The 15250-nt window shown below is 34.1% G+C and overlaps 1 protein-coding gene across 1 annotated transcript in view; it reads left to right on the top strand.

Annotated features, from left to right (window-relative positions):
* Positions 1-15250, top strand: part of LOC117116863 (sorting nexin-4-like) — a 51011-nt gene that overhangs the window by 17736 nt on the left and 18025 nt on the right. The window contains exons 5-7 of the mRNA XM_033260965.1: positions 6207-6407; positions 9556-9591; positions 12368-12423. Coding sequence (XP_033116856.1) covers positions 6207-6407; positions 9556-9591; positions 12368-12423 — 293 coding nt within the window. The remainder of the gene's footprint in view (positions 1-6206; positions 6408-9555; positions 9592-12367; positions 12424-15250) is intronic.

The raw sequence follows: 15250 nt of genomic DNA, 5'->3' as shown, positions 1-15250 counted from the left end.
TCGGTCACTGATGGTGGTTTTGGCGTGGCAAGCACCAAATATAAAGAGAGTGTTGGACAGAAAAACAGGCTGTGGGTACCTCCTCAATTTTTAGATGGTGAAAACTAAAATGCAATAGTTATGAACCTAAAGACAAAACAAAAAATGACACCTTATAAAATAAAAGAAAAACTAAACATTATTAAGTACTGTGGGTTTAATGGGTGTCCTTAAGATAATTTCATAATACTCATTTGTCCACACTTATATTTATGAGACAAACTTTTGCGATGTGCCCATATATGGGCATGATGATGATTTATTATACACAAATATGGTCATACCACATTTGTTTGTGTTAATAATTGCTTTAGACACCACTTTCGCTTATGATTGTAATTGTTTTGATTGTAATTATTTTTATATTTTCAAAAAATTTCATTGAAATGGAAAATAAATTATGAACTGATGATGAAAATAATTGAAACAAATTGTGGCATTTTTGACATTGACAGGTTTTTTTCATGCTATCCCTTCATAACTTTTACAGGTGTTAAATTAAGATGGAGACACTATGATTTCCTATCTCTCGTTCCTCGTTGGGTAAATTTACGCTTCCAGATGGCGGAAGTCTGTCCCATTTTGTCAGTGGCAGTTGCAAGGTCGTGTGTTAAAAACCGTCTGGTGAAATCTGTAAAAACCTAAAATATATTTAAAAGGATCAAATGTGGCATCTTCTACTAAGCATTCATGTACTGTTCAACACATTATAATGTCTAAAAAGTAATCGGGCAGAGATTAAGCTGACTGACTGAAGTCTATAAACATACAATTATATTACGATCACTTTAATATACAGTAAATACAGTTTAATATACAGTAAATACAGTAGTCTTAGAATGAATGATTAGGTTCCCAAACTCGAGGTCGGGGTTTCAATCTAGTGAATTTTGGTTGTGCCCTTGAGCAAGGCACTTTATCTACTGTACATTTGCTTCAGTCTACCCAGCGGTGTCAATGGGTACCACCGAATTGCTGGGAATTTAACCCCTTCGGTGGACCAGCGTCCCACCAAGAGGGAGTATTACACGCTCATATGCTTCACACTATAGAATCTGTGGATAATCTCGATCACTATGAACTCTAGTGACTCTGCAAGAATTTACTTACTTTTAATATAATAGTTATTTATAAAATTAAATCATAACAAAACATAATACAATAATACAAATAAACTATATTTAATTTCTTGCACCTCATCGAGTAACAATAGCAGTCATTCAATCAATACCTCAATTGAATTTTAAATAACCTAATATTTTATGTTCAACGTTTTGTGTCTGTTGAAGTAAAGGCTGGGAGGCCTTTCTAGCACATAAGCTTGCTGATTTGTTATTAGTTTTTTAACCGTGTAAACTACTGTATACTGAGATGAAGAGTTTAGAAGGAGAAAGAGAGCATTGTGCTTTTTGAAATATACTGTAGTTAGAATCGTAGTTACGCCTTTGACGTCACCATCGTTGCCATACTGTATAAGTGAACCCGCTATAGTGGTAGTGGACACAAAGTTTTACCTCGCTATTGAGTAGAAGCATTTACATCAATTGTTGGAGAACAAACATGTGATCAGTGTGTACAACCCATTCAGGTAGCAGTGGTCGCCCTCCTATAACTGCCAGGGTATGACAATAAAAGTAGGAGACAAACTCATAACTTGCAGTCATTCCTCTCTTTTATTTCTATAATCTTTGACTAAATATCTTGAGTAAGTATAAAGTATGGTGTCCTAGCCATTGTGAATACTGAATTTGAAATTGATTGAATTTGTCAATTTTGACTGTCTCATCTCCAGTTAGCGTCAGCAATATACTGATTCTTGGCCGTCCCTGAGATGTTGTTTGTTGATGTTTTTACTAGCCTGCTTTATAGTAAATGTAATATAATTACGCATATGTATTTCATATCCATGCCAAATCTGGTGTCTAGACTTAAACGCAATGAGTAACACAGAATCTAGATAAAATGTTGAAAATAATTTCTACTGAAGTTGCTCCGGAGCTGCCAAGACGATTTAATCAACATTTGCGAAAATTGTTCAGTTTCCTAACACATCAGGAAAAAAGCCTGATATCTTGTGACATCGACATGATATAAATTAATTTGTTATTTTTATGTCTCCATCATTGGCTGGGTTGGTGTTTAGGATTTCAACAAAATCATGTGTTATTGAAAGATTTATGTTTTTTCCCAGCTTGTCAACTAAATGAATTTCCTTTTTTAACCAATAAGGTTTCTGTATTAGATATTCAAACTGCAAAGCTCACTTTGTATATTTGAAGGAAGATATTAGAACATTTCTGAATACATAGGACGACAGAATATTTTCCTTGGCAATGACGTACAAATGTGGATCTCAGCTATGGGTTGTGACCTAAAATTAAGTCACCAAATATATTAGAGGGTCACAGGCTTGAAGGAATTTTATAGTATGCTAAAGTTTGCAGCATTAAAAAATGCATTTCTAAGTATCACTTAAAAATTCTGCTTCAATTTTTGTACAAGTTAAATGACCTATTTATTATCTGTTTTTGACTGCCAGGAAGTGTGTTGCGGCAAATTGCCTAAAGTTTGTCTGGGTCATCTTCCAAAACGTTAAGAACCGCTGGCCTTAAAATAATGCTGGTAATATTAATAATAATGAACATAATACAGTCTCTATACCAATTTTCTTATTTAGACTTTGATGGTTGTAGAGGCCATTGGCAGTGGTCATTGTTTTGGTTCAAAAATTTCAGATCAGGACTTGATTTCCATGTCCATTTCATTGTCCTTGACAATTTCAATTTATAGCTACATTTTGTCTCTGTCCACTCATATTAGTATGGATGCTGGTACAGTACTATGTTATATTGAATGTAGCCTTATACAAGGGAAGATCCAGTGTTGGCCATGAGTTGTGTGTTTTTTTGGTTTTTTTTCATAAAAATTGTATGACCTTTTGTGCCACAAATGAACGTAGAACCCTGAGAACCAAAGGACAGCGCCATAACCATCATTCCACAGCTCAACACAATTTGAGAATTTTGTTGGAACTTTGAGTTGCACTATGGTAGAAACTCCTTATGATGCTCATATCTTGACATAGATTTGTTTGCTGTAATATAACAGTTTACTTCCACGCTGTAATTAATGATTGTTTTAGCCAAATTAAAAAAAGAACATCATGTTTTCAGACTAACTGTTGAAGGGGAAAAGAAAACCATGATGAAAGGCCTGCCTTCCTTTCCACAGCTATACAAATTCCACCTGGATATATTAAGCTACAGTAATGTGAAACATATTTGTGATTTTGATCGTTTAAAAGTGGAACTGGAAAGATTTTGTAGATTAATGATTGGTAATATGATAATGACTCATTCACAAGGGGTTACTTGTTTCAAGTTTAGAAATGAAACAACAAAGAACTGTGGTGCATATAATTTCAGTATCAAAGCACAAGCAGAATTATATCCTTGACTCACTTAAGGTAAAATTTTCTCCTAATTAGTCCACATTACCGGTAAGTAGTTGATAAATTTGAGCCGGCAATCTGCTGCAGTGCGGTGTAGCACCGGGAATGGACCATTCTGCCGCTTGAATATGAACTTTCATCTTATTTCTCAAATGTTTAAAAAGCAATTCAAGAAAATTCTAGTGTATTGCCCAATCACCACCAGAAGGACTCATGTGCGAGTTAAATAATGCAGTACACTCTTCGGAAAAAAAAGTAGGGGATTGTCTCTCGGTGTACTGCCCAATCACCACCAGAATGGGATAGAGAAAACAATATCAGTGTTGAATTCCATGAAAGGAAGTCATTCCTTATCGAAACATGGAGACATGTAATATAAAAAGTGGGCTTGTCCCAGATGTCATGTATCCAGTTTTACTTTACATTGGTCAATTGCTGCCAGGGCTAGGTTATTCATACTTGTAAAATAACACTTCCTTAATAAGTAGGTGATTATTATTTGCTACGAAGCAGCCAATTCATATTCCTGACAGCAATTTGACCTCTGAAAGGTCATTGTTTGTCAAAAATCAATCGCCTGAGACAACTGAAAAGCGGAGTTTCCTTCATTTGTTCTGCCGTGTAAAATCAATTACTTTAGGCGACGTTTGTAGACTTACCCTACTCGTACGAACGTCGGCATGTCGCGATGCTGGAGTACTATTCAGCGTTTTTACTTTATTTCTAGGTTTCCTATTTCTACGTTTAATCGGCTCATGTCTCAGCCACAATATTTTGAGGACAATATTATTTACGAACCCAGTTAAACTTATTTACTAGCCTATTTCAACGTGCTAATTATTACATTTAGACGACGCCTGTCTCTTATACACATCTATACCATTTTATACACATGCGCAGATCGATTCGCCAGCAGCGAGTCATCGCCAGCAGCAGCGAGCCATCGCCAGCAGAGAGATGTCACTGCAGCAAAACACTATTGTACCAACGCTGTTCTAATAATAGACAATGGGTCATGCTCATATTATTTGTTATATTTTTATTATTCATTATTTTCACTTGACTCGCATAAATAATTTTGTTCGAAGAACATTTTATGCAGTTGTACTTCGCAGCACTTCACTTGCAATTTGCAATTTCTAGTATTAGATTATTTTAAAGGGTTCCTATACAACCATGACACTTCCTTCAATACCGTAAACATGTTTCGTAATTGATACCTTGTTTGTGTTGTGATACACTTTTGAACACCAGTATGAAAGGAAGTCATTCCTTATCGAAACATGGAGACTTGTAATAACAAATGGGCTTGTCCCAAATATGCAGATTGGTCAATTGCAGCCAGGGCTAGGTTATTCATACTTGTAAAGTTACACTTCCTATTATAAGTGGGTGTGAGTTTAAAGGGTTCCTATACAACTATGAAACTTCCTTCAATACCGTAAACATGTTTCGTTAAATCGATACTTATTTATGATAAGTAATCGATACTTGTTTATGATCTACTTTGGAATCTTATGGTTTTTCCGAAGGCATGACGGAAGGAATCTGTCAGGATAGGGAACATGTGAATTGTTGATGCACACCCACCAACCGGATAATTGTAATGGCATGAACGCAATTAGAAATACCCGGTCAGCTTGTGCCATGTTATTTTTAGAACAAGATATATGACTCAATGATGGGTGGAGTGAATATCATGTTTAAATTGATAAGATTGTTGGCGATAATAGTAAATTGTTTTGATGATTGTGATTTATGACGTCAATGTCAACACGTTGGTGCTAATATTATGGCTTGGTGGTTCAGTGTTCTCCTTACAATCCAAAGGTCTTAGTGTTGATCATTGCTAAAATGTAATGATTCTTCGATAATGCAAATTTTCAAATAAACAGTTCCAACTGATAAAATATCCTCTTTAAATAAAGTTGAGATGAATAATTATGATTCTTGAAGATGATAGTGATGAAGCTATACTGTGGTGATGATGATGATAAATAGATGATGACGATGGCAGCAACATTGCTGCAGTTACTGTTATGAAAGTAGACACCCTAACCACACACACACACACACACTTCCTTCAGACTACAGAAGTGTTTTTTTTTTGTATAATTTTATTTGTTTGTGGTAAAAGTCGAAAACCTGTAAAAAAAAAATTTAATCAAAATATTAATCAGCTTCATAAGACACAGATATATTACTGCCCAAAAAATAAACAAATATTTTAGACATTAGGGAGATTTACAACCTTAGGAAAGTGAACACGAATACTTCGTTATCATTATCATCATTCGTGCCTAAGACATACTTAACAATATGATGTGTGAGCTGAATGTAATCCTTGATTCATGCAAAAGGCATGAATCGCTTACGTTGTGTCAGCTATGCTACTGTAGGGGAAGGCTTGTCTAAAATTAACATAACTGAATACAATCGTTTCTGTAAGCTTGCGAAAACTCTCAATTAATGCAAATATCCTTAAATTTACTGTCAGAAATTTCAAGTTTATTCGAAGTTTCAGCTTTGTAGTCTATACTTAGAATATACTGAACGTCTGGTAATTGACAAAGGAATTATTGGGGTGGTTTTTTTATTTTTGGGTTTTTTTTTTTATTTTTTAATTCAATTGACTATTATTACTATTGAAATATTGAATTATATATTTTGAACCAACACAGACAGTATCTTTAATTTTCCGCCTTATCTTTTCCAGGCAACTATTATGTGGCAACAGTTGTCGACGGTTGATAACTTTGATAGCGAATTCATCGAACGGAGACGAACAGGACTTGAGGGATTCCTCCGCCGGGTGGCCAACCATCACAAGCTCTGTCAAGACAAGATATTCCATGGTTTCTTACAAGATGAAAATGGTTGGAAGTCTTCAGTAAATGCATCAGGATTCCAGGCCAAGGTAATTTATGATTTCATATGCCTAGAATTCAATGTCAGTAAGTACACTATATAAGGACGTACTGTATCACAGTGAGGTGAGTGGTTGGCTGAGAGGTGTTGCTGCTGCTGCTTCTGCTGAGGACATCAAACCCGGCAAGTGTTGGGTTTTTAATTGGAGTCTGATCGCCCGGGTAACCCTCATATTGAGAGGCAGGCGAGTTAAGAACAATGTTTTTGTCCATGTCCGTTATATTGTAGTTAGATGGGAGGCGCTGCACTGCGGTGGCTGCAGGTCCCCAGGGGCCACCCTAAATTTCTGATTTCCTATTAGAATAAGGACCAACTAAGGATTATTATTATTATAATTATTGTTGTTGTTGTTGTTGTTGTTGTTGTTGTTGTTGTTGTTGTTGTTGTTGTTGTAATTATTATTATTATTATTGTTGTTATTATTATTATTATTGTTGTTGTTATTATTTTTATAAAGCTTCCTAGGAAAATTTATTACAGAAAAAAAAAATGATTGGAGATTATGCATTTCAGAAATTGGGTTAAAGAACAAAGAACTTAACGATTATGTGGGATATGAACAATTGAGTACTGTAAGTCATTCATGCAAGTAACTCAGTATGTACATTGCTACCTTACTGTAGGTTGAGTAACAGCTTGGGTTTTTCCATGGGTAGAACCAGAATTGCCTAAACATGGGAGGGGGTTGGGGAGAATGTATTTGCTTTCTAGTATACTTCAGCATATGGCATTTAATGCACTGAGATTTTAAAATGTAGTGGCAAAATGGGGGGAGGGAGGGCCGGAATACATTTTACCCCCATTCTCCTCCTCCTCCATTAGATCTGCTCCTGTTTTCTTTCAATGTCTCTACCCAAAATGAATAGTTATATATCTGGTAGTAGCTTCGAATGCTATACAGTGATTGCTAGCTACAACATATGGCAGTTCTTGAGGAGCTGAATATAATATGTTCCCGTGGTTTGTTATGACACCAGGAATAATGTGAAGTGCATAGAGTCCATTACATTTGCCCTTTATACAGTACAATGTACTATATCAACCTCAACCACATACGGTAAAAAAAAATGGTCAGTGTTGTTTTGTTTTCCATGTTGCTTACTGTACCTTCCCAATACTTGCAGTGATGCATAATTGCTGTAACTTATATAAAAAATAAACTATATTTGCCAAATTATTGTATTTTTTTTTTCCGTATTCTAAAAAAAGTTGTTCTCCAATAATACTTAAAAATTTTATTTTAATGACCAACCACTGCAAACTTAGGTAATGGATTAGTTCAACCTTTCTCTCCCTTCCCATCAAAAAAATATTTCAGTAACTCTGTCCCAAATTATTCATTTTGATTGATTGATTAGCACTTGAAAAAATAATTACATGTCACACGATGCATCATTTTCAAAGACTGCCACCAACGCTCAGTGGACAAGCCTTGAGTCGGACAAGAACAAATTTTTTGGACAAAAGCGTTGGCCAACACAGTGTTTGTCAAGGTTCAGGCTTCAGTACTGTATAATAAAATAAATACAGTAGCTTGTTATTAAAAAACCTTTAACTATTAACATAGTTATTACAAGTGTCACATCACAGTTATATAGATAAACTCATTATGGATTGAAGACTATTTGTTCGTTTTATGACATTTTTGATTGTTATTGTTTTGTCTTGCCAAAATCCTTGACCGAAGTTGTGGTTTAAACCACAACAAAACCCCAAAAGACAGCAAATGCCCTTTGTTCAGTTTTGTATTTTTTATTTCTTCTGTCAATTGTTTTTTAGTTAATTAGTGTTTAAAAATATGTTTTGAACTCATGTAATGGATTTATGATATGATTACTATATTAAATGGAATGACTGAATTTTGGTACTTATCCAAGATTGATATGAGTTCTGTCATACTGTAGTTGTTGAAGCCTCTGCAGGTCATTAGCCAATAAGGAAATCCGTCTGGGGGGATTTTGACTGGCCAATTACCATGACCCAATTCTCAAGGACAGTATAACTCTAATTTGTAAATTTATAAACAGCGATGACTTTTCTTCATTACCAGGTCTCCATGGAGTATTAACAAAATAATGCAGTTTATTAGTTGATTACACAAATTTGTTAGCTGATTAGCTGGTCAAGTCATGGTTGTAAAACTTTTTAAGTTGACATGGTGATAACAATTTTTGAGTTGACCATCTGAAAGTGAAAGCATAGTACCGGTATACATAATGTATAAGATCCTTTAAGACATTGGTTTTTTAATTTTTATATGTTTTTTCTAATGTTTAATGTTCATAACGTTCACATGCACGTACTACTATGCAAGTTGTTTTCCAGCAATGACAACCTTCATTAAAAAACAGTTATTTGGATTTAAATAACATGATTTGTAATTGGTTTCTTAAATTATAATAAACAGTAAAAGGCTGTATACTTTTATTAGTTTTGGAGCCACAATGAAAACAATGATTGTAGCGCTACAATCATTTTGGTTTGCGCTGTTGTCAGTTTGGTGTGTAGCATTACATTCACTTTGGTGTTACTACTACTGTCTCTTTGGTGTGTAGCACTATAATCAAGTTGGTATGTACAGTAGTTTAGCTTTAAACTACAGTTAGTTTAGTATGTAGCAGTAACAGTCAGTTCTACAAAATTCAGTTGTGGTATGTAGCAATACAGTCAGTTTGCTACATACTGAAGTGTTGTCAGTTTGACAAGTTTAGTTGCCTCCAATATATATATTTAGGCCTCTGCCAACTGGAATATGTCCAACCAGTGGCAGATCCAGGAATTTGAATACAGTAGAGGGGCCAAGAAAGTATATTTTACAGACGGAATGTCCAGACATCCTCGGTTCACCGTGACCATGGTTGGGCCGAAGCACATGACTTAAATTTGAAGCTTGAAATTAAAATTAATGTATATTGCACTTCTACAGTCGATAGCTGGAAATGGCACTTTCAGACTGAAAATTTTGACAGTCATTTAGACAAATCAAATGATGCCAAACGACACTGAACTCACTGTGAGTAAAGTAAACAACACTATTTCACCAATTAAATCTAATTTTTAAAAAGTTATTGAAGTCACAGATAATATTGCAACCAATTCATTTCACTTTTCTCATTTCTTACTTACGATCTCTCTAGATGACTATCTTACCAGGATCTGTTAACGTTAACAAGGTAGAAATATTTAGATGTTGTCAAGTGGTGTTTGTTAAAAAATGTCTTGTGTTCACATTCAGTGTTTAACCTTGACGACTGATGTTCAGTTTATATGAATGTTTACTGTAGGATTATGAACCAGACTGTCATGTGCCCTACTTAGAACTACAAGTTCATGGGTTCAGTCCTTGTTAGACCTTTCAAGCAGCAAAATGTTTCATTTCAGCACCCTTGTGTTTTGTCATTAAAAATTAACCAATCGGTGCTTTAGTTTTAATATTAATCTCACGATACATGATGTATATCAATCACTTTCTATACTCTCGATTTCATCAACTTTTTGTGTGCACATCTTGTTAAATATAGATGATGGGTTTTAGAATAAAGATTGAAACAGATTTTTAAAGTTTTTTCCATAATTCGTCGCTCACATCACAAAGTAACACAATTATAAGTAGATTGTGTTAGTTCGTGAAATCACAGTAGCGCATCAAAACGAGCACGTATTGGTTTTCAAGCAATTTTGTATTCTTTACCACACAAAAAGTCCTTAACAATAACAGCGCGTATTTTGACGCACTTTCTTGATTTCACAAACTAACACAATGTACTTTGATTGTGTTAGTTCGTGATGTGAGCGACGTATTAATCATATTACCAATGACACCCATACTGTAGGGTGTTCTTCAAGCCTGTGATTGTTATAATAATAATAATGATGATGAAGATGACAACAATAACAGCAGTCAATAAATAATAATGCAGTATTAAAAATAATTATTGGTACATAAAATTACAATTAAAAAAAAATTATGTATACCCATCTCAAGTAAATAATGAAATGGACAACGATAATTCTTGTAGTTGTTTTTTTTAAACAAAAAAAATTGGTACATGGTGGTAATAAATTATCAAGCTACAGTAGTGAGCATGAGTTGGACATGTAAAGTGACAAAGGTGAGGCGGATACAGTAGCATTTCTAGACTAAACAAACATTGAAACATAAGCATATCAACCATACAGTGAACTTCATCAAGTTAAAGATGTACTGTCAGTCATGACAGTTAAAATTTGATAATATTAATTCCACATATTAATTGCTTAATTTGTATATTTAAGAAATTAAAAATTGGAATTAAAAAAATTCTTTTGTCAATTGTCGGCAGTCTAATAATAACTTTCCTGTGTTCTTTTGCATAGATCCTTTAAATAAGGAATTATAGTAAAATGTCTGCAAGTTGGTGAAAACCACTTTTTTCCATCTGTTTCTTGTTGGAAGATAATACTGTAATTTATTTGATCCTTTCAAATGAGCTACTGTATTCAGTATTTTATTTGACTTTTTGAGGTATTTTCCTGTTTTTTTTAACTGATAGTACATCTTTAAATTATAGTTCGTTAGCCTGTAAAGTGCAGTGTCTTTTTATAAATAAGTCATGTTTTCTACAGCATACCATTTATAAAATTACTATCAGTGGCTGTTGTTGTTTTGAGTTTCTGTCCGTGTTGGCAGTTATTACTGTTGTTATTAATTTTATTATTCTTTAATAGTTGTGTTGTTGATGTAATTGGCACTTTTTGTTAAAATCTCTGTTTAGGAAGTTATGAAGTGGGGGAAAGTGTAGGCAGATTCAAAATGTTTTGTGTATTTGTTTGGTATTAGTTGTGTTTTGTGCACATTATCCCTTGCAGGGATTGATAGTAACTTTCAGATTTAAAATTACACGTTTTGGGAATTTAAAAAAAAAATAACACAATATTAATCCTGATCAAATTGCACTGGTTCTAATTTCCAGCCATGGCTTATAAAATTTGCTTGGCACGAGGATAACCTGTTTTTTTAAAGTACATGTCGCCAAAGTGATACCATACTACCAGCGAAAGTGTATAATGTGCAAATAAATGTCATATTTTGTTGACAAAAATGACTAATTCTCTATTACATTCTATGTTTTTATGGTGCACTCATTACAATTTCTTTCCTTTTAAAGCATCAATAAAATTATCATTGACCAAGTAAGGTCGGCATACAATACTACTAAAGTTATGTCTACGCTATCAAATTTTCTTTAACAAAAAACTGTTGTGCACCTATATATAGTCATGATGTGCCTATATATGGTCATGATGTGCCTATATATGGTCATGATGTGCCTATATATGGTCATGATGTGATGTCATCATGACCATATTTAGACTAATTGAGGTCAACATATAATACTAAAGCTCTGTCCACATTATCATATTTTCTTTGACAAAAAACTGCTGTATGCCCATTTTTAGTCACAATGTGCCTTATATGGTGATATCATGACCATATTTAGGCATGTAGCATTTTTTGATGGCCTGTACAGGGCTTGATAATGTGATCACATTTAATTTGTTTCTGTTGTCATTGTTGGTTATTTGACAGATTTTATTGTTTACTAATGTCTATATAAAATAACAAATTGTTTATATCATTGATTTTTCTCATGTCTACAACTCCACTTCTCAAGCCATAAGCTGCATTCAGCATTGAATTCGAACCAAAATTTGGACTACATTTCCGGTTTGCTAGACGGCTAGAACCAGCGCTCCTATTCTAACACACTGCTGTGATTTTCTGATTGATTCGGTAGGCCTTCAGATCCAAAATTTAGATTCGGTGTGATTGCAGCTTTATAATGAGACTTGGTTATAGAGCTTTGAAAATCCCAAATTAACAGCTCTCAATGAAACATCATAAGTTAAAGTTGTTCTATTTTTATTATTTAAAAATAAATTTTTATATTGTTTTTATTTAATTTGTAGCAAGATTCACGGTTAAAGAGCCTTAACGCTGCTTTTCGTCTCAAGAAACCAGACAAGTAAGTAGACAGTTTTTATTAAGTGACATACTAAGGATCTGAACAAATATATTCTAAGGGATTGATTATTTTACTGAACATTATAACTTGGTTAATTGGCTCAAACACCTTTGAAAAACAAACTCAGTTTCATGGGGAGTATTCCATAATGTTTATTATGAGTCAATCTTGACGTCATCACTGTAACTCCCAATGTTATTTTCAGATGCTAACCGTGCACTAATTCCTTCAGGCCGCCCCATGGCAAAAACAATGTAACTGCTATATTTTTTTTTGCCTCGGAACGGCCACTCAAAGAGGTACCCAGCAATTGTGCGCCAATAGAAGTTAATCGGATTTGCGTGTATTAAAAAAAATGTGGGGATAAAACATTTTAAAATATGAAGGAATTTATAGTGCACTCAGAAACATACTTGCACATGGTTTTGTGGCTTACAATTAACTTTTACTCCATAATTACCGTCATGATTCATGGAGAAAGTGGATAATGATATCGGGATATCAGCTGCCATGCCATCAATCGTTCGGTGTCTTTTTTTATACGATTTGACAGCAGGATGCAATGGTGTCTGCCTACTTATACGCCGCCGGTGATGGAGTGAAATTGGTCCGTAGTGTGCAGAGACGAGATGTCCTAAGTACAAAGCAAATTAGTGAATAAGTAATTACCCATTTTTTCCGTCCCATCTCTTCAGCCGACTCGACATACATTTTACAGGTTCATTAATAATTTACAGTGTACTCATCGGATAACTTAATCACAGAATTGTTAATGAAATTATTAATGTTAATTTAAAGTTGCTGTACGTCAGTTTGTTTGTGTGTAAAACTGTGATGTCATTAGCATAACAGCTCTCACTGGCTAAAGTTAGGTGCCCTGTAATTGACGATATTAGCATTAGCATTTTTTTTTTTTGCTGGACTATGGGTCCCAAGTCATTCGAGCGAGTTCCCTTAAGGAGCAAAACGTTAAAATATAGCATCAAAATATGCCCTTAATAAAATGCTGGAGACCCACTTAGACCTTGCGCATCCCATTCCAGCATGGTTGTAGGACCCAAGAAGCATTAGGGGCCTCATCCATCCTTGTTACTGTGGGATGTTTACATACAGTAGTTTGGTAGTGGAGGTACAGATCTCAGCTGCTCTCTTCATAGTCCAGAATTGGGCATGACCATCCTTTATTATATCCTACTTGGTCTGCCATGGTCTACCATAAGCCCCTTGTCTTCCATACTTTACATCCTCCAAGTATCAATCTTAGTAGGCCCTTCCCCCAAAGCACATACAGGTAATATGTCAAATCTACTTTATTTGCCTATTCCTAATATTCCACTTTCTGTTTCATGCTAATAATATATTTTCATTCACATTCTATTTGGAATTAGTCAATTATTACAAAATTACACAGCCTAATTAAAGTGTGACCGTGACTGCATAGGAAATTAAATCAGAAAACTTTAGTATCATATTTCACCCGTTTCAAGTTGTTGTCAGTGTGTGCCTGCAGGGAAATCCCCCTTAACCAGCCTGGAGCATGGTACTTGTACTTTAAATTCATTGAAACTTGGGATTTCCTTTGAAATAGGGATTTAAACTAGAAAAATTGAGGATATACACTACTAATTAATTATTTTGTTTATTAGTTAGATAAATAGCTACATTTTTTCACATCTACATAAAAACACAATATAAAAAAAATAAAATGTTTGGAATTCAAAGCATAAAATTTAAAAACAGAACAACAAAAACAATTCAAGGAATGGGTGACCATGATTTTTAGTTCCTTTCACAAAAGTACATTGATTTTTTACGTACAAAGGAACGTACGCACCCGCAGGGTTCTGGTTTTGTTATGAAGTGTTTTTTATTTTTAATTGGACCCCACATAAGTACTTAAAAGCATGAATTGAATAAGAGAAATGTAAAAATCCAGCAAAAATATAAACATTAAAATATTGAAATTCATTTATTTCGTCAATAAAACATATAGAATACAAAGACAAACAAGATAGAAGTACAAGCACTTAAAAAAATTTCAACAAAACTTGACAGGATTGCTCAAACATGACATCTGACTTAAAAAATTAAATTTATGCAAGTATGCAAAATTTAAAATTGTGTTTATAAAGTTAATTAAAATGAACATCTTAAAACTTGTCAGGTTTCATTAAACAGTTGCATTAAAGCTCTATGAACAGGCTGAAAATTACAACAAATTCCAGTATTTGCAATTCCTGACAATACAGCAAAAGGCAAGGAGAGTAGGGATTTGGAAAAAGGCCTTCTTCAATAGTCTCATGAAAGAGGCTAGAAATTTAGATTATCTTCACATTCAAAGTTGTTTGATTTTTTTTCATCAGACAAAAGAAAGTCAACCATTAGTGCATGTCTCGAGACTCCCCTCTAGACGTAAACTATATGGATGAATGTTTTTTATTTTCTCTCTTGCATTTCCTTTGTCTTAATTCAATTCAGTCTCTATGCCACTTCTCAGTTGACTTTCCAAGAAAAAAATTTCCATGGGGTACTTGTATGAAAATTTTTCTTTATATTTTGTAACAATATTCAAAGCCTGTTTGTTATTTTAAGACATAGCTGTCTATGGTCAGATCTAGAAAAACCTAAAAAATACTTTTTTCCATAACATAGTGGTTAAGATGCTTGCCTGGTAATCCCAGGGTCCTGGGTTTAATTCCTGTAACAGCAGTAACTTCGCGGATAAAAGAGTATACTCAACTGTTTTTTTAGTGGTCAAATGCTTCAGATTTTAAGGTTAACACTAGGTTGGTAAGAAAAATGCCTTTTGACCAAAGTATTTTGAGGA

The sequence above is a fragment of the Anneissia japonica genome, unplaced genomic scaffold, assembly GCF_011630105.1.
Source record: "Anneissia japonica isolate Jap-2015-1 unplaced genomic scaffold, ASM1163010v1 scaffold1302_len1884557_cov193, whole genome shotgun sequence".
NCBI classification, from domain to species: Eukaryota; Metazoa; Echinodermata; class Crinoidea; order Comatulida; family Comatulidae; genus Anneissia; species Anneissia japonica.
Note: the sequence above shows the minus strand (reverse complement) of the source record. Positions and strands in the feature narration are given on the sequence as shown.